Source organism: Rhynchophorus ferrugineus, unplaced genomic scaffold (assembly GCF_030347505.1).
Source record: "Rhynchophorus ferrugineus isolate W39M unplaced genomic scaffold, kcgeb_rfMv2 rfM3, whole genome shotgun sequence".
Lineage (NCBI taxonomy): Eukaryota > Metazoa > Arthropoda > Insecta > Coleoptera > Curculionidae > Rhynchophorus > Rhynchophorus ferrugineus.
In genome coordinates, this window is record NW_027472582.1 from 7,809,557 (window position 1) to 7,834,326 (window position 24,770).

Genomic DNA, 24,770 nt, shown 5'->3' on the forward strand with positions numbered 1-24,770 from the left:
CCTTACTTTTTAGCCCATTGTAAATATGAGAGAATTTGTCAATTTTTGTTATTTTTTAGGCCAATAATCTTTTTCTTGCTTTATTAGAAATTTAATTTAAAAATTTGAGGCCTGACCTGTCTGTGTATTAAAAAGTCAATTGCTTTTAGTTTATTTTTCTTCAACAAGTAACTTTAAAAAACCAATAAAATATGTAAAAAATAAGTTATACACCTTGTTATATGGAATTTTCATAATTTTTAATTATAATATATAATAGTTCGGACTAAACAGGGCTGTTAGTGTTTTAATAAAAAAAAGTACGTTTAAAATATTTTTTTTGATGTTTTTGAGATTTGTAAAAGAAATATAATTTTGATTTTATCACTGCTCTATTGGCTTAATTAACATTGCAATGAGTCATCTTTTCATAAAATTTGACAGTGTGTAATGTGTGACAATTGAGTTAGATTACATTTGGGTTTTTTTTCAGACAAATAAGCTGCTGTGTATATATGATTAATGTAACATTATTAATAACTTGTATTAATCAACTTAAGTTAGGATTTGTTTTGCCTTGACCTTTTTGTGAAAACTTTGAGAGTTCGTTCATTTTTTAAGAAATATACTTTTAACTTATGTCAATGACATAGGTTATCTTTAATAACTTACCTTAATTTTGTGATATAATTCGTATTTTTTTAACAATCATTAGTAGCTATGCAACAGTTTAAACAAAGCAGGACTGAAAATAAAAGACGGGATTTAAATACAGAGAAAAAATTTAATTTAGAAATTTTTAATGTTGATATGGTATAATTATGTACACTGGTAAAAATTAATAATAAAAACAAGGATCTTATAGACTTAAAAAACGATTTCTAAGTATAAAATATTGTAACATATACAAATTAAATCACCTTTTTCATGCTCGACCTTTTCCCGAGCGCATCTTCGCGATATTATCGACAATTTGACAGATACCGAAATCAATTCAATTGTTTTGTTCGAACTTGTGTTACGTATATGTACGCGAAAGATGCACCGCGACTAGATCGGTTAAAATAAAGTGTAAAAAACCAAATACGTTTTAGTTCTTCTGTCAAAAAGACAACGAACCTCTTGCTCTAAAATTCCTACATACTTTTTTTCATTATTTAAAAATGTGCATTCAAATATACATTTTGCTAATATACTGATGTCTCGAATAAGACAAAAAATTACGTATTTGAGTTTTTTTACAATGTGGTTTTCGTTGGTATGCTGAGTACCAACACATTTTTTTTCTTGGAAGAAACTTTTGTTTTACGTCTGGAGTGCCATGGCGGATGATCCATCTGCATCGTTCTTCGTTTGTTTACACTTTATAACTCTCTAAAGTACCATAACGGATATGGATGATCCGTCAAGGTTCCACAATTCGAACATAGAAAATAAAACCGAATGATATTTCTAACTATAAGTTAACAATATATTGCACATAGTTTTTCTTTATATCTTCGCAAAAGTAACATACTTTTCGTGCTATCTGAAACCTAATATATAAATATTCGATAATGAAGAAAAATGAATGACAATTATTATTATGGCATAACAGTTGTTTCTTTTTAACAATATTAAATTCTTCTTATGGGTGGATTAAAGATCATATAGTTATTCTCTCTTTTTCTCGTTCTCGAGACCTTTAATTTAAAAATCACTTAAAGTTTAACGATATGTCAAGAAGGTATATCTTATGTTACACATTTTGGGTGGAAATTAAAGCTATTTTTCTTTTATTTACTCGAAAACCATCACTGGAGAGGTTCGTGAAAAGCTGATGAGAATTAATCGGGTTCTTTTTTTATTTACTGGCCATTTTGTACATTTCAAATTGGAAGTTACGATTTTTTTTTACTGCCGAAATGAGGTTATGTTTGCGTTTCACGAACATAACCTCACTTTCGGTTCACGTCAGACTAGACTATAGGTAAAAAGTAAACCCAAAACTCTCTCTTTTTGATTGTGTCCTTTATATACAAGTCTGAGAAAAAAAGGTGTATTATATCTAAAAAAATACCCTAACTGTTACGTAAGAATTATGATTAAAATTATCATTTACTCCTTTCATATACAATATATAATATATTACAATAACAATTGCAATCATTTTTTTGGCCTTGTTTTGTTCATAAGTAGGTCTTGAATAATAGTCAGACGAGAAATAAAAACGAAAAATTGAGGACAACTTAGTACTCAAAACCCACGAAAAGCACGAAAATACCGAATAAAAATAAAAAATATATATATATTTAATAAAAATAAAACGAAACTTTAGCTTATATCACAAAATGTTTAAAACATATCTTTTTATTTATACTTAGCCTTATTTCTTTTAAAATAGAGACTAAAAATATTGTAACAGTCTTCATTCAACTACTCAAATCGCTATCTACAAGAAATAATTTCGATATACCAGGGTATATTATTATCTTTCTCTCGAAGAAACAACAAGTGATTGACGAGATCTTCACGTGTTAAACTGGACAGAGGAAGTTGTACGACTTATTCACTTACTTGATTTTTAATGTAGCAATAGTTTGGGAATGAAACAATATTGGGAAAGTAATATCACAAGGAATATGGCCTGGAGTTGACGTCTCGGGGGGTTCCAGTTCTGTCCAGTTTATACATCGTTGAAGTACACGTTTACCTTAATATATCGATTCTTTTTTAGTATTGCTTAACCTAACTTTTATAATTTTGCATTTTATTCTTCATTCTATGGATGATTGCACTTTTGTTGTTACTATTCCTTCCTTACCATTGGTTGGATGAAAGAATCCCTTAGTCGTCACTGTCACTTAGCGTCCGATCCCGAACCGATTGACTTCATGTCAACGCCTGGTCGTCCATGAGTTTAGCTTCTTCGTATTCTTTCACTTCACCACACTGATATTTGTGTATTCGTAATCATACATACATATTTGGCTTGTGTTTCACTTTGCTCTCGATCACAATGTTTGCGAAAAGAAATGTAGAGTTTGAAAATAAAAACCGGACCATCTTGTGGATAACCATCTTTTATTAACTGCTATCTCAGAGCCAGAACTGGGTCAGATCTGAGCATCTTGGTTTCTATATCGTACACTAGCGATAGTATATTACATAAATAAGGTACTCGTATTTATAATTCTATGTACATTCATTTGGTTAGGTCTGCTCACGACATCGCGCGCGGCTTCACGCCTCCCAGCGCGGCTTCACGCCGTCTCGGGTCAAAACCGTCCTCCTCAGCTGCTTCGGCCGCTGATTCAGTAGTCCCATCGCTCGTCCTCGTTCTCTTGCTTCACCTCCTTCTGACAGTCCGCGTCGCGATCCTCGTTGACGTCGACCTGATTGTCTCGGTGCTCGTCTTCCGTTTCCTGTCGCTCTCGTTCGTTCTCGTGACTCTGATCGTGACGGTCGTCGTTGCTCACGCTGCTGGTCTCGCTGCGATCGTCTTCGAAGCGGTCCAGGACCGCCTGCGGTTCCACGCGGATGGTCTCCTCGGTGGACGATCGCCTGGGAGCGTAGTTGTCGTCGGTTTGCATGACGCACACCTGTAACAAGAACCAATGAGATTTAGATGAGCCCTAAAGAAGTTTAAATCTTCCAAAAACTAAAGCAGAGTTATTGGCATCGTAGTTAAAACAATTTGAACTCAATTTTAAGACAAATAAATCCTATATGGATGTTCGTTATATTTTAATAAATAATTTTTATGTACAAATTCCTTTCTAGCATTTTTCCACACATAAAATCAAATGTACTATTTGTTATTCTTATTCTTAGTTCTCTACGTATAAAAGCAACAAAAATTAGGTACACATGTCCCATGCGTAAAAATTCTCTAGACCTTTTCTTTTTAACTAAAAAAATGTTGATAGATTCAAACACTTACCCCATTGATGATGACCTCGTCCGGATTGTTTTGGCTCTTCTCCTGACTCTGAGCGTTCTTCTCCTCCTCCCAGTGAGGATTCACCCACATCGGCGCCGCCGGTTTTCTTCTCGACGATCTACCCTGACTATGACTCGTCGCCGAAACGTTCGATTCCTTGTTGACGTCGTGCTTGCTCTCGTCCTGCAGACTCCCCGATATGTTCGAGTCCTCGGAACCCACGTTCGATTCCACGTCGTCCTCGTCCTCGTATTCGGTCGGTTCCCTCTTCAAGGAGGTCATGCTAAGGTCCAGCCCGCTCATCTGCTCCTTGACGACGTTGTTAAGCGCGGAGAGGTCGTTTAAATCACCTGCAGAGGAAGAAATCGGACGTTGAGTACATTGGTTCTTCGTGCTCGGATGTTTCTTGAACTTACCGGTTGGAAGTAGACCTCGGGAGATCAGAGCGGCCAGACTGGGGTTGGTGGCCAGGTATGGGTGATAAGGTAGGGATACTCCGGAAAGACCCATTCGCTCCTTGTTCAGCTCCATTAGCCTTTGGTTGAGGAGCAAGCGGAAATGAACGGGATCGAATGGTTGCTGAGAGGTGTTTTGGTCTCTCGGTGGGATATCCGACGACATTCCGTGTGGGACCTGCTGTTTAAGTCGCATGCGATGATTGTGGAACCTAAATTAAACATAAAAGCACTTATTAGCATCGATATTGATAATCACAAGCGAATAACTCACCAATTCGTTATAGTTCGACTACTAAGACTGAGTTCTTGCGCCAAGAACTCGATGGTGGCGGGATTGGGATAAGGATCCAAGGCAAAGGCCAGTCGTAGGGCTTCCTTTTGCTCTTCGCTGAAGAGGACTCGCTGTTTCTTCGCGTTGGGGACGCCCTGTGGTCCGGGACTGTTCGAGTGATAGAATTCGGAGGTGTCATTGCTGGAGGTATCGCTGGAGTTGTCCTGGCCAGGACCGGAACTTCTTCGTCTCTTGTTGGCTTCGCGTCTCTCATTTTTGAGAGCTTGTAAACTGTAAAACATGAATTATTTTACTCTACTGTTCTTGACAGGATGATGGTAAACTTACCGATCAACGTTATGAGCGTCCTGCAGCCAGAGCTGCATCCTGATGAAAGGTTCTCGGCCTTTAATGGAAAGCATATGCCACGGCTTGGGCTTCGACAACAATTCTGACACGGATCCCTGCGAGAGTCCTAAAACGGCTTCTCCGAAGATCTTCTGTCCGATGTTGTTGGCCAACAGAGCCTCCTTGATCTTGGTGGTGATGACCTGCGTGTCCAGGTCCTGAGTGAGGGCCGCCATCTCGTAGACGCTGGGGCTCATGTGCTGGTGCATGTTCCTCATACCCTGGTGTCCCATGGGTGAATGGGTAGGCATGCCGTGACTGCTCTGCAGTCCTTGGCTTTGCTTCTTGAGAATCTCCTGACTTTGTAGAGCCATAGGGTGATGCGGTGGGAGACCCAGAGGGTTCAACAGTTGGCTTTGGGGTATTTGGCCTGCGCCTGGGGGGCCCAGTGGTGGTGGTTGTGGTTGACCGCCTTGAGGAGGGCCTGTTATAAATATAAAGTTGATTAGTTATGATGCTACATAAGTAGAAATAATGATCAATGAACTTACCTAGTTGCAACGTGTTTGGAAGCAAGCTTTGTTGGTCCTGTTGGATTTTGGTGAGTAGTCCCGCGGCTTCGGACAACATTTTCGATGTTGGCGGTAGATTTGGGGGTTTGGACAGAGATGTCGGACATGCTGGACAAAAATAAATCCATTATTAGTAATCGACGATTTGATTGTCATCATAATTTAACTTACAGTTGCCGTATCCTCCGGTTCTCATCAATTTCTCTGGAGCAATTTTGTACTGGCTCGCCACTAACTTGTGGACGGCGTTATCGTCCTCCAGGAACATCTTCATCCTGATGAAAGGTTCTCTTCCTTTTTGTGTCAGCATGTGCCACGGTTTCGGTCTGGCCAGCAGATCGCTGACGGAACCTTGACTCAATCCCAGGACGCTTTCTCCGAACAGCCTTTGGGAGATTGAGTACTGGCTGAGTTGCTCTTTGACCTAAACCGAAAAAAAGATGTATTATTTGTGTAAAAGTTGTGTTTTTGATGGACATACCTTCTTGACGATGTCCTCGGTGTTGAGGTTATTGTATAAGTCGAACTGTTGTTGCGTTATCGGAGGTAATACTGCTTTCAGTGGACGTTGCGGAGTGGAATGGTGAGGTTGCGTTGGTGGTTGGGAGATCAAGGAGTTGGTGATGGACGCCATGCGTTGGAGCGGTGACGCGGCGGCCGAGCCGGTGAAGTCCTCGCTGGTGGGTGTCATCGGTGGTAAGATGGAGTTGCCCAGCGGACTGGACGCCGTGCTGTTACCAGTGGGTCCGGTGCCCGGCTCCAGTTTGGGACGGACCAGACTAAAGGCGCTGCCAGAATGCCTGGACATGGCGTCCTCGTCCTTGTCCTTGTTGCAGTCGTCCATACCGTTCACCATTTTGCTTGCCTTGTCTTTGGGCAGCGACAAGTCTTGCACGCCACCATTGGAATGCTGCAAGAAACCGTATCATCAATAAATACGCCCGTTGTTTCATTCGAGTTATTACCACTTACCTGTTGAACCAAGGACTGCGCGCCAGGCAGGTTCTGCATGGCCTGCGGCGCCTGCTGGCTCTGTTGGTGTTGCGCCAGGGCATGTTGCTGCAGAGCCAATAGTCCCAGGGGCACCTGCGCCGATTGCTGACTGTGGTTAAGCTTGGCCAGTTCCCGCTGATACGCGTCCAAAGCCATGCGGATATCGTCGGTCCGATCCATGGGCCCGTTACTGAAGAATTGGGGCAGGAACATACTGTTCATTAGTTTAGCACTGTTCTAGCGTCGTCTGGTTTAAACATACTCACCCCTGGGGGAAACCGTCGCGGGGACCGCGCGTCATCAGCTTCGCCAGCTCCTCCTGATAGATACGCACGACCTTCTCCTGCGAGATGTCGTCGTTCTCGTACTTCTTCAGGCGTTTGTTGAGCGACGAGTCCTTGGAGAACGGACTGCTGCAGCCGTGCGGCGATTTCGAATCCTCGTTGCTGTGCGTGTCCGACTCCGTTTTGATCTGCGTGAACTGATTGGCCTCGTTCAGGATATGAGCGATGCGCTCTTCGGTCAGGTCGGTATCGGGCCGCCCGAACGACATGGTGCCGTCTTTTCCTGAGGATGAAAAATTATCTGTAAGAATAAGGTGGAAAAAAATATCCTTAGTTCAGTTGGTACGGTAGTCTTGGGTTGGTACTCTTAAGATAAAAGCTACGTGTTAAAATGGCTAAAGCTGTTAAAAGTGCTGGCTGTGATCGATGTTGATCATGAACGATATCAAATAGCGCTGGGAACTATCGACTACTTTTTACTATCGACCGATTCAGTCGCTGTTTTCGGTCCGACTGATTTTACTACTTTTTACTATAGACCGCGTACTTTCAATTACTCGTTCTGGCCTTGCCGCTCTAGCCGTGACCTTGAAAATAATGTGCCGAATTTATGTTTACATAGATTTATAATGTAATATATATTGTTTTATGTTTTGTTTGTTGTATGATTGAAAATAACAACATATTTTGAAACTCTATTTTTCAAGATTATTTATTAATACAATGAGGTAAGATGAACAATATTTTTATTGATAAATAGTAAAATATTTTCGACAGCATTTATGTTATCTTGGCAACTATTGGATTGAATTTCCTAAATCTCTCGATTTTTGTTCAAGCCTTTTGAATGTTAAAACTTCCTTCATTCAAGTTTCAACGAATAATAATATTCCTTATTAACGATATATAATATAAGTTATTATTGTATTTAAAAATGATGTGTTGGTTAAATAGTTGATAATAAGATTGATTAAGCAAATAGGACACAATATTTAGTGGTCAATAGTCCATTCCTCTTTACAATTAAGTCAAATATATAAAATGAGAGCAATTACTTTTATTATAGGGATCATTATTCCTGTTTCTTTTTTCACACTGCCACTTGTAAATTTAAAATTATTTAAAATTAACTTCTCTGTCTCAAAATTAGTACGAGAAGGAATTCATGCTTCTCCGTCTGTCTGTTATCGCTGAATAGAATAACAGTCGTCGCTGGTTTTTTGACTATCGACTGTTTCGGCTGTTTCGCGACTTTCGACTGTTTCTACCATTTTTAGTCGATAGTCCCCAATGCTTGCAACGGTGTCTTTCGTAATTGCGTCAAGGATTTTAGTGGCGCATAATTCATCCGATATTTATCTGTATTGCCGAAAAACTGTAAAAGAGGTTTTAGTGTTTTTCTTTTCCTTCTGGTCCCCCATGCAACGCTAAACGTCAGACACGCGACGAACCGAAGCCCGAATCACGGCCCGCTTTGATTATTTTTCGATAATATTCGTCGGTCTAATCCCCGGCGCTGCCCCCGCCGCGTCTTTTGTTGTTTGGCGCGTAAGCGAAACAAAGAAAAGCCCGCCTTCTCGATACAAACAGCGGAAAACTGCCTATTTCGTAGATGGTTGTACGGGGCCTTTTTTTTCCGCATGCGGCGGGGGGCGTACGTTCGATCTGTCGTTCGGGAGAATTTACGCGCGGGAAAAATTAATGAGCCGCGTCCGAAACGGCTACGCGCGTTCTCAACAACAACAATCGCGATTTTAATGAAGAAAATAACTTGGCAAACGATCAACGGCTTGATTCATTGTCTCTCGCGGAGAGAGATGAGACATCGCGTCTATTTCGGTGATTTTCGGATATTTTTTCCGAGTGGAAATCGAGATATTGTCGCCGCCAAAAATATGTCGCTCTTCGATCGGGCGGTCACACGAAAAAATTCCGATTATTCTGGTCTGTCGGTACACGAAACGTTGTCGCTTCCCCGTCATTCATCGATGTCGGCTACGTTCTGGGCGCGCCAATAAACTAATGAGTAAAATGAGTTGCGAATAGTTAGATATTTTTCTTGAAACTTCATAATTTAATATTTGCTACGCTATTTGTTAATATTGATTATTTCCATGTACACCATTAAGTTAATTGGACAAAATTAGTTGAAAATGAGTACCCACTCAATATACTTTGACATATTTTAAAATATTGTAATTTTCCTGAATTTTGATAATTTACTATTTTACACGTTATTTATTGATATATGCTACTTTTGTGCATAAAAACAAACTAATTGGAACGAAGTAGTTGAAAACGACTACCCACTCGGCATAGTTTCGAATAACCCAAAATTCAAACATTCAATATTTTCCGTGTCATTTGTCGATACAGGTAATTTCTGTGTGCACCAACCAGCTAATTGGAAAAAAGTAGCTGAAAAAGAGTACCCACTCGACTCGACTGAAATAACTATCTGGATTCATCAATGACAATCGGAAAAAAATGACTGAAACCCACTCACTCTAAATTGGAGTCAATTGAACCTTTGTTTGATTTACGGTAATCATATTGAACAGGCCGTGGCCTTCTCGTTGTTTGATTTCTGCGTATTTTTGCGTTCGGATTCGTAGCGACCGGTTAGAGGCGACGGAAAACGAGTACCCACTCGATACGTATCAAATGTGTTCGAGTCGTACCGAAGACGTTGATTTATTGTTTCATGAAATCGGCTAATGTGAGTCGACGGCGGTGCGAGCTCGCCGAACGTGTGACATTGAATTCGAAATTAAACAAATCCGTTAACAATTTGTTTAAAATGGTCGGGGCTAAAGATCGACCGGGCCGCAACTGGCGTGACTCACTCGGATCCCACACGGATCCGAGGACGATATATCGGTGTCAATTGCTTGCAGTACTTTTTGAGTGAAATCGTTTTCGAAATTGGCGGTACAGAATCCTAGTGTCACTTCCCTTTTATTTGAACGATGGCTCTACAAATATAATCGGTGATACAGCCTAGAGCCGGACCGGAATGTAAATAGAGTGCCCGACGACCCGATGACGCGAGCGGACCGCGACGAAACCAAACATTCCCGTCGCCGTCGACCTCTGGATTATCCCAACAACATTGTTTGCGGTTCGCCAATTTCGTTTCCTGCTAAAAATCTAAATTATATGCATAAATCGTGCGTTATCTCCGCCATTTATCCCGCTGCTATTGATTCCGATCGACCAAGAGAGACGAAAAGCGCGTGTTGTATCATTGTTTTTTATTTCGTTTCAGTCAGAGAGGATATGGAGTAAAAATAAACATATCCGAAAGAGTTTTTTTTTCGGTTCCATTGCGTGTTATAGATAATTAGAAATGAGGTTTTTTCGACGTCTTCGATTTATCAAATAATTTCTCTTTGACATGACAGCCAGAGAACCTTAAAGGAAAATTGATCTTCAAACTTTAACACAACAAAGAAACGATGAAAAAAAAAACTAACATTCGACTGTTATTATGTTATAATTGAGACGGATGGACTGATTCACATGTATGGGATATTTATAATGGCGTTTTATGTTTTGATTTAAATTTCAATTTTGATTATTTATTATATTCTATATTATTAGCTGACACTTACAGTTTATTCGAAACTGTAAATGTATAACATATATTTTCTATGTAATTTATCATTATTGGTTATTTTTGGGGACACCGATTAACTAATTAGAAAAAAGTAATTGAAAATGAGTACCCACTCAGTATATTTTCGAATAAATCGAAACCGGGGCAACATATATATTCCACATTATTCATCGCTATTGGTAATTTTTAAGTACGTCACTAAATTAATCAGAAAAAAGTAACTGAAAATGAGTACCCACTCAATATAGATCCAAATAACTAGAATGTATGAATTATATCATGGCCTACTGGATATTGGTTTATTTTGATCTCACAAATTTGTTTTGCAAGTGCTTTTTTTGTTGAATGTCATATATTGACAAACTCTCATTAAGTTTAGTGTATAATTCATTGGTCATCGTCTTTAGAAGAAAAACTAGAACGGATGTCACTTATTGTTAACAGTGAGGGACGTAATTATGGTTACATGCTAGCGGAGAAAGGAGCGATTTCGCATGCATTATCTCGACAAAAGATTGGTGCACGGACCTGATGATCATACGGTGGGTAATATTTGTTTTCTATCAACAAATGGGTCTCATGTCGCGGTCTCTCGAACGGATAAGGTCCCAGCAATTACGCGTGAGCCAGCGTCATGGGAACTAGCTGGAAAAATTGTCAAACGGACCGGTTATTATTGTGGCCACCGCTCGTTCGATACAGTTAGCTTTCTCGGAAAGGATGGCCTCATCTTCGGAAACTGTATCATTAAAAAGGCGAGCGATTAAATTTCTCCGAAAAAACCTCTCTTGGTGACACAATAAAACGCGCCGTTTTTATTTCCGAAGCGCGATCGGTGGAAAATTGCTGAAAACTGACGGAAAACGTTGCGAAAATACGGAAAATGGAGGGCCGTCATTTGCAAAACATCGGTCCCCTCTCATTGATACTAATGCGATGCGGATATTGCTTTTTTCGGAAGAATGGCCGCTACACAAAAACCCATTCTTTCGTTTCGATAGAGAATTGCGCATTTTTAGTTGATGCGCGGGTGAAACCGGGACGTTTTTGATGACCGATCGCCATATCTATTGAAATAATCATAAGCACGCTTTATTTCGATTTCCCAGTTTAAACATTTTCATCGAACCGTTAATTTGAAATAGATACAAGTTTTAGCAGCGTTTTAGTTGGACAAAATCAGCTGAAAATGAATACAAACTCGAAGTGGTTCAATGAGAAATACGTTGTTCATCATGACGCTTGTATATGTTCAAAATAATATCGTTTTTGTATTAAAACATTGATAAAATTCGTTTTATCAGAACTATATTTAGTTTTAGTATTACTCAACTAATTATTCACAATTGATGGAATTTGTAGTATCAGCATCAGTCTAATTGGTTAATATGATCTGAAAACGAGTACCCACTCGATGGGGTTCAGACCCAGTTACGAACACACTTTATCATTCATCCGGATGTCAGATGCTGGTGAGACTTCCATATAAACACGAGCCTGTGAACTGTACGTGATATACGTCGTTTGCATATTTTATTCGACGAAAGGAAAATATATTTTATGTTGATTATTAGTGCTGAGAAAAAGAAGCTTTAATGAGAACCATTTATAATTCCTTGCTCTGAATATCACCGAGATACAATACCTCATTTTGCGTCCGATATGGTATAGAACGATATTTACTACCCGTAATTAAACGCTTAAAAGTCTAGAAACTATCGAGAATAATCGAAGATAATAACAAAGAAAAAAATTATTAGATATATTCTTAAGTACTGTTAAAATGTGTGCTACTTTTTCCTAATAACGTTTTTTTTATGGACCCCTCGGGTGGCTGGCGTTATAATTGTTTTCCAGCACGAACTTGATAGTTTTCGTCAATTATTTAGAAATGTTTATGTACCGACTCGAACAACGATAAGAAAAAAGCGATATTCGTTTTAAAAGGAAATGACTAATTATCGGCGTGATTGGGACATCCTATTGAAACTCAGGGGCAATCAAAAGAAAATATATTGGTTTTATTCCCCAGCGGACAGTCATAAAACTGGATTTTACAAGTGGAAGGTAATTCTCAACAAAGGCCTAATCGTATGTGACCATCGGTCACTAATCACTCAACGAGTTCGGACGTTTAGAGTGCGTTTCCCGCGATCCTTTATCTGATCTTGGTTAGGATAGATCGCCGTGGCCGAATATATTTATATTGTCTTCATTTTCTAATGGCGGTCCATTCTTTTGGAGTCGATTGGTACGGTCGATCAGAACAAAACAACAAAAAAATCTAGGATATTTAGATTTTGTATTGTATTAATAATTCTATAGTAATAATAATTAGACTGTTGTGTTAATTTTGGTGGTCTAACATACATTGGTTTTAAAATATGGAAGAACAAGGGTAAGTGCAGAATCCAATGTAGTAACGACGACAACAACGACCTGGAATGCCAAAATTTAATGATAACAAGAACAGAGAAGAAAATGACTCTTGTTGTGTTGGAAGTAGTCAAGTCATTAATGAGGTTTGTCCATTAAGAATAGTAGCAAAAACTGTAGTAATTGGCATAATTAGACATTCATTTTAAACATAATATATTTTAGTAATGATTTAAATTTTATTTTATAGTTATGAATTTGTTGAGTGTAAAAGTCGAAGAATGTGAAATTCAGAGAATCAGAGAAGAAGATATCAGACGCTTTTTGCTAAGGTATAAGAATAGTGTACAGTGATACTTTGAAATAATTAAATTTGCTAACAAAAGTGGACCTAAATTAAATAAACAGAATATAAAATTATCAACGACACCCTAATGATCTAATGTCAATGACAATAAGTAAATAAAACCGTATATACGAATTCGCCAAACTCGGATTATTCTCTATTTTAAAATTAAATGGAGGTAATATACGCATGCGCCAAATCCGGAGATGTTGTGGAGTAACGTATCCTCGTGATATTAATTACCATACGGGGAGCGGACGGACTCTAGCGCTGCGAGCTCGTCGGTCGATGTAACAATGATGAGATATAAATTATAAAGTAGTGTTGCGTTTTTGCATTATAAAATTGATTATAGGTAATACGGGCGATGATTTTTAAAGTCAATTATAAGCTCGTTAGGATCCGATTCTCCGGTTTACGAGAATTTAATTGTAGTTCCAGGAATTACGATACCTCAACAATAAAGGTGCTCGACGAGAGAAAAAAATGTTCCCATGGGGCAAAATGATCGCGCGGACGACCGAAAACCCATAAGAGATTGGTTTTTAATGCCCTGAATGGTTCGAATATCCCCCTTCCAATCGCCTAATTAGCGACCTCGTCGAGAGAAGAAGAAGAAGAAGATGAAGAAAGACGATTTTATGTAGATTAATTTGTCGGTACAAGGAAACTGTATGGGGAATCTGATATATACTCATGAGAATATTCCTGTTTGACCTTTGTTTTGGTTGTAGTTACAGAAATCAGTACACATTAAAAATCATCGTGGTCCGGAGATTCGGCTAATCTCGGACCATTCGCATATTCGTTGGCGCAATCTACTCGCCGCCAGCCGAAATGCTAAAACTTGATGTTGCCAAATTTACAGCTAGGCTATTTGCTTTACGGATGAATTTTATTTTAGAAAAATAATATATTTAACAAGAGTTTCTGACATTAACTTTTATATTTGGTTTAAAAAAAATAGAGTAGATAAGTTTTTTCAGTATTTAGTACAATATATAGTCTTGCCCTTAAATTTGGCAACACTGCATGCTATTGCAAGCTAAGCGTCTCTCAAAAGAAATGGAGGTGTACCGTGTTGCTTTGATTAAAACGTTCGGCGTTTGTTTGTTTAACTATTAAAGCGCTTGATATGGCATTTTAAAAATTATATTGTGATGTTCCTTTTTACTTAAAAAGAAGGCCTTTTAGTTTAACATTTCAGCGTTTTAACAGGACTACAAATATGGACAGTCAAAGGTAGGTTTAATTTCAGTTGTTACAAATAGGATACATTAATTAAATGTCTTAAATTTTGCATTGAAAGTAAATTAATATGTCAAGTTTGTAATATGACATACTTAGTAACAAGAGAAAGAAAAATTTCAACATGAGATTGCTGCACAACTAAAGCCTATAACAAGAACGATCATCTGCCTTCTCTGTGTCTTCAATTTAATGATTTAATTATTGCAACTTTTATTGTATTGTAAGTAATTATTATTGTAGTAATTAGTGTGAAAAGTATAAAGGACTGTATCTACAAGAAAATTGTTATTAAATTTTATTTATACATAATACATTTGTAGTATTGTAGAGTCAAATATGTGGTAATTTAGTAAATAATTTATGGCATAGTTAAGGTTCATTGTTTTATATCCTTAAATTTATAATTTAAAATTAATATGAAATTTTAAAATACATAAATGAATATAATATAAAAATTTAGTATTATGCTGTATTGTTCTTTTTACCTCCTCTAAAATGTTTCGTAAATTAATGTCATGTTCTTACTGTTTTTTAAAGTCATTTTTACTGTACGGTATATATAGATTAATATAAAACTTATGAAAATTACCCTTTATTTTAATAACTAAATACAGAGTATATTTTACGTCTCGAAGACTAACACTATGCCGATATCAGAAATTTGGTTATAGATAAGACACAGCCCTACTCCTGAGGTCCCAAGCAATACTGAGGATATTCAAATATTTCTATCACAGGAGACGCGCGCGCCAACGCAGTATAGTCAATCTACGGGACCACGATGATTTTTAATGTATCCTACAGAAATCGTGTGTTTCATGGTTTATTTTATGCAGAGTTATTATTGATATGTACATTTAGCGAACGAACTGATACGGATTCCTGATTCATTGACAGGAAACCGAATGATTCAACGGTTTAAGATGTAATTATAGAACGTTATTTTTATAGTTCGGTTTCGGCGAATGGAAGATGCTTGGAAACTGTGAGAAATCGTTGGGTTCTTACCTTTCTTTGGTATGAGGCTCTTGAGAAGCATGATGGCGTTTTCGTCGCAGGCCCAGGCGTGCATTTTCCGGTAACTGTCGCGTCCTTTCTCCGTCAGTTTATCCCAGGGCTTCGGCTTGGATAACAGTTCGGATACGGTTCCCTGTGAAAGTCCCAAGATGTACTTGGCAAACAGTCTCTGGCCGATATTGTGGATGGATAAGAGTTCTCGTACTCTACGTGCAATGTTGAGAGTATCTGCAAAGAACACGTACACGTTGATATAACTGTAACGACCTTCAGTATGTTAAACAAACTTACCTAAATTTTGGGAAGCGTATTTGTCCATGTTGTACCGCAGCATCTCCTGAAGTCGAGCCTCCATGGGATCGCCCTTGGGGATGAGGCTCTCGCCCAATCTCCCCACCATAGAACCGGGCGCCATACCCAGGTCCTCGGCGAACTTGAACGGCGACCGATGCTCCTCGAACCGGTAGGGACTCTTGAGCGAATCGTCCGACCTCAGGAAGTTATTCACGAAGGTGGTGGCCGCCAGCGGAATGTTGTTGTTGCTCACATGGTGGTTGTTGTTGTCCTCGTGCGGGCTCTTCGGGTTCCCGTTCAGCAGGTTGTCGTGGGGACTGTGCTGGCCCGCGGTGTCCATCGGCTGGGGCGTGGACGCCGTGCTGCTCTTCTCCGCATTGCTCTCGGTCAGCGGCGTGCTGCTCTTGATCGGGCCATCTGCGGAAGGCAAAGGTGACTTTCGGTGGGTCTCTATGGTTTTCCTCCAGGTGGAGACGATCTCCTCGCCCAGGAGGCTGCCGAACGCGTCTACGTTTTGGAAGGGGTGAGGGAGGTTGGTGGGAGGCGTGACCGGGAGGTTGGGGCCTTGGAGGTGTTGTTGGCCCTGATGTTCCGCCACCCCTGGAAAGAAGGTACATGAGACAAAGTAGTGGAGATCGTGCGCGGTGCAGGCGTCGTGCAAAAACCAAACAAATAATCAATGGAAACTGGTTCGGGTCGTTACGGCGGCCTTCGCTTTCGATTTCTGCGTTTCGTCTCGTTTGCGTAACGCCGCCAGCGACAAACGTCGTTGGGCAATGTGGGATTTTATTCGTTTTTATTTAATGGCCGAGGTTTTTGTGAAACAAGCCACTTTATTGTCTTCGGCGAGAACGATTGTTGTCCGATTTCGTCACACGTGGGAACCAGTTTTCCAGTGCGGATTCGAAATTCGTTCCCATTTCGAGGCGGCTTAATCGACGTACGCGTTCTTGACGATCGATGTGATTAGCGTTGGGAACTATCGACTGTTTAGTAATTGACTACTTTTTATTATCGACTGTTTCAGTCGTGTACTTTCAGTTACTATTTTCGGACCTACTAGTCTCACTCGACTGATTTTTAACGTTCTGGCTTTGTCGTCCTAGCCGCGACCTTGAAAATAATGTGTAATAATTTGTGCTTACATAGATTTATACGTAATGGTTTTATGTTTTGTTTGTAGTATCATTGTAAATAACAATATAACAGGTCAATTGAAAAGTCCCCGGCCTACCATAGTAAAACAAATTTTTTTGCCAAAATTAGTTTTTTATTCAACATAATTCCCTTCAAGGGTGATACACTGATTCTAGCGACCCTCGAATTTTTTTATAATACGATTTGCCATTCGATGAAATTTTTTTCCCAGCGAGCATTATTTTGAGATCTGAGAACAGGAAATAGTCGCTGGGGGCCAGATCTGGAGAATACGGTGGATGAGGAAGCAATTCAAGGCCCAATTCATGCCATTTTTGCTATCGATTTCACTGACTTGTGACACGGTGCATTGTCTTGGTGAAGCAGCACTTTCTTTTTCTTAAATGAGGCCGTTTTTCGGCGATTTAGTACTTCAAGCGCTATGTAATAGTCACTGCTGATGGTCCTTCCTTTTTCAAGGTAGTCAATGAAAATTATTCCATGTGCATCCCAAAATACAGACGGTCATTCAAAATCATTTTGCAGATTTTTTAAATGTTTTCGTCGGTAACAACCTCTTTTGGGCGTCCACTGCGTTCACGGTCTTCGATGCTCATTTCACCACGTCTAAACTTAGCATACCAATCCTTGATGGTCGATTTTCTTGGGGCAGTGTCGGGAAACTCGACATCAGGCCGAGTTTTTACTTCAACTGTATCGTTTCCCTTCAAAAAGCAATATTTTATCAACACGCGAAATTCCTTTTTATCAATTTTTTCTTAATAACAAAAGTTGCTTCACTCAAAATGCTATAATTCGCAAACTAATAATCTGATAGCTGTCAAATTTATACACGCATCTCTTGAGAGTTAGAATTAACTAAAAAACATTCTAGTTTAATTCTAGTAGCGCCATCTATGTGTTAGACTGTGTCGACTTTTCAATCGACCTGTTATGTCATTGTTACTTTCCAAATATTAAAATACGATGAACATATTTGGTATCACTATTCCATTTCTTTTTCCACAGTGCCAATTGCTATTTAAAATTAGTTGATCTTTACAGTACAGATAATTAAAAAATCTCCATCATTTCGTCTCAATTCGTATATCTCTGTCTGTTATCACAAATAGGAAAATAGACGAATTCTCCATTTGACTGAAATAGTAATTACTATTTTCAGTCACTAGTTTTTTTACTATCGACTAGTCCGACTGTTTTGCGACAATTGACTGTTTCGACTATTTTCATTCGAGAGTTCCCAACACTAGATGCGATGCTTTTTTCGCTCGAAAAAAAACGCTCGGTAGATCCCGTCACGCATCTACGGATCCGGAAATATCAGGAATGCCCGCTAATACAATAAATTTGTAATTTTAATTTTTCCAACCTATCGCTATCCGACTCCCGATCTCTTCACATGATTTTGACTAATAGTTTCCGTTTCTCCGCGGTTGACCGCTCCTAATTTATAGAGTTTTTATTTATCTAATTAGGACCGAAAATAAATTTCGTATAATTGTTTTCGGGCCCATGAATAGCGAATACGCGGGCTCATTTTATTTTCGGGGATTTAATTAACAACTTATTGTTAGCGCTGAAGCGGATTATTAACTATATTTCTCACGTAATTATTGTTCGCGGCGGATAATGCATTTCTAAACAAGTAATGGGCGATACTAAATCGACTAATTTAACGAAAACGGTAGTTTCGACGCCGAATACGCGTTTATCAGAACGTGGCAGCTTTGCTTTGCCTGTCGCATCATATATTTTTCGGTTTCTGATGCCAGATCTCGGTTATTTGGAACGCGGCAACATTGTTCCACGTATCGCATCATATATTTTTCAGTTCAGATGGGTGCTGCTCATTGATGACGCTTCGTCCTAGGTATCAAGTGTGGCGCATCAAGTCACACTACTTTGATCCAATTAAGCGTTTAGCGTCACGAAAAACATATTTTTATTCATAATAACAATTATCGAGAGGGCCTATTACGATTATAAAGAATTTGTTAGGTATATGACTTAATTTTTGCAGTTTTTTTCATCAAATTTATCTGATATATAAAATAGACAACAACAACAACATTATTTCGCGCATCGTATCATATATATTTTTGCCAATACGGAAGATGCTCATTGATGACGCTTCGTCCTAGGTATCAAGTGTGGCGCATCAAGTCACACTACTTTGATCCAATTAAACGTTTAGCGCTAAAGTTAAATCCAATTAAACGTTAGATTTAAGAGAAACATATTTTTATTCATAATTACAATTATCGAGTGGGCCTATTACGAGAATAAAGAATTTGTTATGTATATGACTTAATTCTTGTAGTTTCTTTCACCAAATTAGATTTATATAGAAAATAGATAACGTTTTTTTGCGTATAGTAGAATATATGTTCAGACAATACGGAAGATGCTCATTGATGTCCCTTCGTCCTAAGTATCAAGTGTGGCACATCAAGTCACACTACTTTGATCCAATTAAGTGTTTGGCGTCGAGGAAAACCTATTTCTGCATCCTTTTTTTTCAGAAAATATGTCTGGTATAAAAAATGGACAAAAAAGAACTTTTTTTTTGTTTGGTATTTTGAGCTCTTTTTCCATTAAGGTATGGAGCATTGACCAGAACAGATGGCAATCGGATGAAAGAAGAAATTCTTAGTTCTATTTTGTATGGAATTTTGAATGTTTCGTTCAAACTGTTCAAAGACCGGGAAAATAATTCTATTTCAAATATAATCTTAAGCTTGCAGAAAAAAACTGCAATTATCAAGTCATGTGCCCAATTATTACGTCATCTTATTAAATAATTTGGTAAAAAACGTAAAATAAAAAAGCATGGAAAGGGGGGTGGAGGAATTGCTAGGTCCTGGACAGCTACTAAAAGTGCATATAATTGAACAGAAGAACGTACCTTCGCTTTCCCTCGACGGACTCTTATCCCTTTGTTCTTGGGCCTGTATTTTTGTCTTTTCCAGAAGCAGCTCGATACTCTTGGCATCCGGATTGTTGACCAGGTCCGATTTTAGTATCGTCACTTGTCTCTTCAGTTCGTCGTAGTCTTTCTGGCTTTCGAGCCTGTTCTCTAGATGTGCTATGTGTTGTCTCTTCTGTTCCAGCTGCTCTTCCAAGCTGCTGATTCGGGCGACCGAGGATTCCTGAATCTTCGATATGCACCCCTCTAGTCTTTGGATTTCTTCGGCCAATTGATTGATCTGAAATAAATGCGAACGTTTAAAATTAAATTGTAACGTCAGCGGTTGCATTAGATCGAAAAATATTATTTGTGGACTTTCTGATAAGGCTTCCAACTAATATGTTATTCAGGTAAATTTTATTGTTACACCACGTAATCCCTTAATATGGTGATGTTTGACATAGGAGGCTTAATCATTTGTTATATTTGCTTTCCAGCGACATATCTAACATATCATAAATTAAATAATCATTTTATTAGAAACAACGTCATTTATGCTTCGGTTTACAAATCTGGCTTCGACGAGATAAACGTTCACCACGTGCGTTTTATTTTATATTATAATACGTACCTCGGTATTTATATTATAATGTCTAATAAAATTTTATGATTCCTGAACGTTTCTACGTTACGCAATGTCCCGCATAACTCGCAATCAAGGGCTTACTTAATTGAGTGATGTTCGGTTCGAATAGCTTTAAATTTTCCAGTATTTGTCGATATTGTTTTAAGCCATATTATCAAGAAATGGTGGAGGATCCAGACGTGCCCTGTACAACATCGTAAATATTAACCCAAACTATATAGTGTGGCACATCAACTCACACTACTTTGACCCAACTAAGTTATTTCCGTAGATATTTTTATAAAAAGTTGCTTTTTGCGAGGATGAAACTGATCTGACATGACAAAACACGAGAAACATTCTTCGCCACATTTCCGATTCAATCCCGACTAGTCCCAATTAATCATACCCATTTCCCAATTGCTCGATCCCGCAAGCGATCGTTCTATCCCTCCCCCCGCTGCCACCCTCCGACTCTCCCCGGGAACACCGAACCGAAGGACGGTTACTGATGTCTTTATTTTCGATATTGGTAATTGATTGATTCCGTCAAGTTTTCATACGTCCGCCGCTTCGACGTTGGAAAAGGGTTGCGACGTCCCGCGGGGGGCGGCGGGGGAGTAGGGCGATGGGGGTGGGCGAGCGCGCGATAAATCGAAGGAAATATGATTGTTCTGGGGGCCGGAAGGGGGTGACGGCGGCGGCGGCCGGGGTTTCGGGTTAATATCTCGACGAATTTAAAGATATTGATTGGAGTTTGGCGTGATGTAAATCGAAATTAATATTTGCAATTTGCTATATCGGGGTGAAACTGAAAATGCTCGTTTATTCGGACGGATGGCGGGGAGCGGGGTTCGGTGCCTGGATCTGACTAGATAGTGTTCGTGTTAGATCGGACGCGAACGTCGATATTTCTCGTCGAACGACGTTGTTGAAAAAATGGTGGAGGATCCAGGTGTGGCGGAGCGCCCTGTATAACGTCGTAAATATCGAGCCGAACCATGTAGTGTGACACATCAATTCATGCTGCTTTGATCCATTTAAGCTGTCTCCGTAAATATTTTAACGAAATGGTTGCATTCGGCGTGGAAAACGGGTCGGCGCGTCATATTAACATTTTGTCACCGAAATAATGTTTTATTTTTGGATCGAGAAAAATCCATCATACGACGATCATAATTCAACGCCGGTCCGTGTCATTTCGATTAATCTTCGAACCGTCGTTTCACCTATTTCACCGCGCTCGCGTACACACACATGCAAACGCACTCTCTTACGATATCTCCGTCGAAAAAACGGTAATAAAGGAAGTATCCTTGATCCGAATAGAAGCAGAAAACAATAATTTATTAAATGGACGAGACGAAAGAGATTTACATAATTCCGTAATTGTTGTTTTCATGGATTCGTTTCAGATTGTTGGCTAATTGTTTATTGTTCTAGATTTGGCCGTATGCGCGAGCGGTCTCGTTACGGTGGTGTCGTCGCTTTGACAGCCCGTAATCTTAAGTCTGACGTGTCGCACCTCGTCGTTCAGGCATCCTCATTAATTTCTTATTTGGACGGGAATTAAGTGGAGAAACGTCGAACAAACACAAGAAAAATAGAAGAACGGGCACGACTCACTTGATCCATATCGTCCGCCATCTTGTCGTCGACACGTCTCACCGTTTGTACGCTCAAACAATATTCGTTATACTGAACTCATAAGCTATAATCGTTAATATTAATATAAATCTCAGGTAAATTATATTATAAATATATTTGCATTGATAATAAATTTATTATGACAGAGAGAATATATATAGCTGATAATGTTCGAAACGGGAAAAAATACGTTCTAGTGCAAATAGAAGATAAAAGAAAGATACCAGGTTTCAACAGTTCGGCCATATCGGTCTCATCGGTACGCCATATCCAGGGATTATCGACATTGCGAAACGAACGTTCCCGTACATAGACGAAAAACAAATATTTGCGTTCGTCAAACACCACAACGCCTGCTTGATATCATTGACCGTTATGGAGGTTTGTGAAATGGTTCGAACCGTTCGCCGCTAAGCTCTAGATCAACACCAGCACCGCGTAAATCAACTGAATATCGAGGAATTTAATCGCGTCGCCGAGATAAGCGATAAAGATGGCGCCGCGATCACAACACGCCCTTTTATTGGTGAAATCGCGTTGTCACACGCCAAATAAAGTGGCATTTCCAGTGAAAATGACGGGCAAACAACTTCTCACTGATAATCGACGGTTTTCCCACATCTGATTCGTCGATGCGAACCAATAACATCATCGGTCGCGTTTATCAGTCAGCCGGTAGGGGCCACCTGAATCCGAAAAGCGCGCTCGACTCCGAATATCTCGATCTATGATCGCGATCGTTCGAAGTACGAGGCGAGAAAAAAAACCGAAATCTCCTCGTTTTTTAATTATCTTAGATTTTTGCAGTGGGATCGGTTGTAAAATCTTAACGATGAACAAGTCGCATGGTAGCCAAACCGCGATTCAACATCGTATAACTCTGGATATTTACTGGACGTCATAAAAACTTTATAGTGGAGAGTCGAATCGTTTCTTATAACGACGTCTCATTAAAATTAACGCTTTGGGTCTTATGAGCCTACACACGCGAAATATTTACATTTTACTACACGGCCTTTTTTCCCTCTTCTTTTTCGTATTTTTGTTGTTTTTGTTGCTAGTTCCTTCGTTCGTTATTATTTCATCAATTCAGTTTTAATTTGGATTTTGTACGGTGCCGAAACAGGTCGTTATACGGTGCGATATTCGTTGGTGATGGAGCCTGCAATTTTAACGCCAGATATCCCATGTCACACCTCAATTCATGCTTCCTGGGGATGACGAAACCAAATATGCAAATATTATTGATGTATCTTCACTTCTGAATTAATTATTTTATAATCTCCAAAAAAAGAACTAGATTCTACTTCAAAAGTTTCGAAAACCACCAACAAAATTCGTGAATTTTGTTCGAATTTATATGCTAAAATAATGTTTGATAAAAAACGCCTTTTATATAAACAAAAAAATAGTGCTCTCTATCATTTCATCTATTCGGTTTTAAGTATGATTTTGTACAGTGTCGAAACAAGCCAATACTCACGCGAGGTATCCCATGTCACACATCAACTCTCACGCTTCTTGAGGATGACCGAGCTAAATATAGACACATTATTGAGGCGTCTCCACTTTTGAACTGATTTTTTAAAACATACAAAGAATAACTAGATTTTCTTGCAAAATTATTGAATTTTTTAAGATAATATTTAACCGAATCGCCTTCGATATAAACGAAAAAACGGTGTTAATTATCGAGAATCATCGAAGAAAACGTATTCCTTCGACATTCGAACGTATTACACGCACACACATACACATACGTGTATACGTGTAGAAACAATGGGCAATAAAAAGAAAAAAGATGAAACATTCGGTGGAAGTCATTCAGGTGCATCCAGCCGTGCGAAAACATTGTAAATCACTTTCTGGTGAAGGAACAACCTGTATATATTATTCGGAACTTGTTTTTTTTTCAGTTCCTTCGGTTTCGTACGATCGCCGGCCGGTCCGGAAAGACGCGAAGGGTTATTTGCCTGAAATTTGTCAAGAGGCGACGATCAACCACGGAGGACAGATCCGGAAAGAGCGCATGAAAAATTGGAAAAAATAATAACGAAAAAACAACCCCATCCGCTTCCTCGCCTTCGGCCTCAACCCTTTGCTCGCCGGCCTCCCCCACGTCCCGATATCCGTACGGAGACTGCAATCAATCAGCCGCCAAGGGCGGCGGGGGAGGAGGAGGCGGCGGAGGCGGTAGTCGAAGGGGGTAGCATTGAGCAAGTCGTAGATCGGAAATTTTTACTAATTAAGGATTTCAAAAAGGGGTAGAAAAGGTAAAACGAATACATACGGGCTCACGCATCGCGCTGGAACTTGACGAGGGATGGGGAGCCCTGACGGCGAGGGGATGGACGCCCCGAAAGAATACCGGGAGCCTTCGCCTAATTTGAATATTAGATCTCCGCTGGGAAGGGGGGTGGAGGGGTTGCCTCGTACGGTATACGTCAATGACGTGCGCTTACGGCGGTATCAAACCACTTTCCAATATTAATTTCGATTTTTTTAAAGATATTTAAATGAAACGGTTTCCATCTAATGTAAATATTTGAAAAAACTATTTTTCTCACTTTCAAAAACGTTTCGACGAACGATTTTTTTTTTTTCATAACACCAAAGTCTAACTCTTTATAATTATGTTTTCAAGAGGATTTTTGAAAATTTAAATTATTTTTGGAGATATAGCTGTTTTAGTGATACTCGAA

The 24,770-nt window shown here is 39.2% G+C and overlaps 1 protein-coding gene across 10 annotated transcripts in view; it reads right to left on the reverse strand.

Annotated features, from left to right (window-relative positions):
* Window positions 1-743: 743 nt before the first annotated feature.
* cut (homeobox protein, cut) overlaps window positions 744-24,770 on the reverse strand; it is a 94,337-nt gene continuing 70,310 nt past the window's right edge. For 2 of the 10 annotated variants that reach the window (XM_076400284.1, XM_076400291.1), the window contains 13 exons: window positions 19,794-20,094; window positions 15,728-16,330; window positions 15,428-15,664; window positions 6,810-7,128; window positions 6,523-6,757; window positions 6,032-6,460; window positions 5,722-5,974; window positions 5,530-5,658; window positions 4,979-5,462; window positions 4,631-4,921; window positions 4,318-4,568; window positions 3,902-4,251; window positions 744-3,560 (listed from right to left, as the gene is read on the reverse strand). In XM_076400284.1, the coding sequence (XP_076256399.1) occupies window positions 3,273-3,560; window positions 3,902-4,251; window positions 4,318-4,568; window positions 4,631-4,921; window positions 4,979-5,462; window positions 5,530-5,658; window positions 5,722-5,974; window positions 6,032-6,460; window positions 6,523-6,757; window positions 6,810-7,128; window positions 15,428-15,664; window positions 15,728-16,330; window positions 19,794-20,094 (4,170 nt within the window). In that variant the 3' untranslated portion in view covers window positions 744-3,272. Of the gene's footprint in view, window positions 3,561-3,901; window positions 4,252-4,317; window positions 4,569-4,630; window positions 4,922-4,978; window positions 5,463-5,529; window positions 5,659-5,721; window positions 5,975-6,031; window positions 6,461-6,522; window positions 6,758-6,809; window positions 7,129-15,427; window positions 15,665-15,727; window positions 16,331-19,793; window positions 20,095-22,047; window positions 22,152-24,770 lie in introns of those variants that run through there. The other 8 variants (XM_076400288.1, XM_076400293.1, XM_076400285.1 and 5 more) reach the window with 6 other exon arrangements.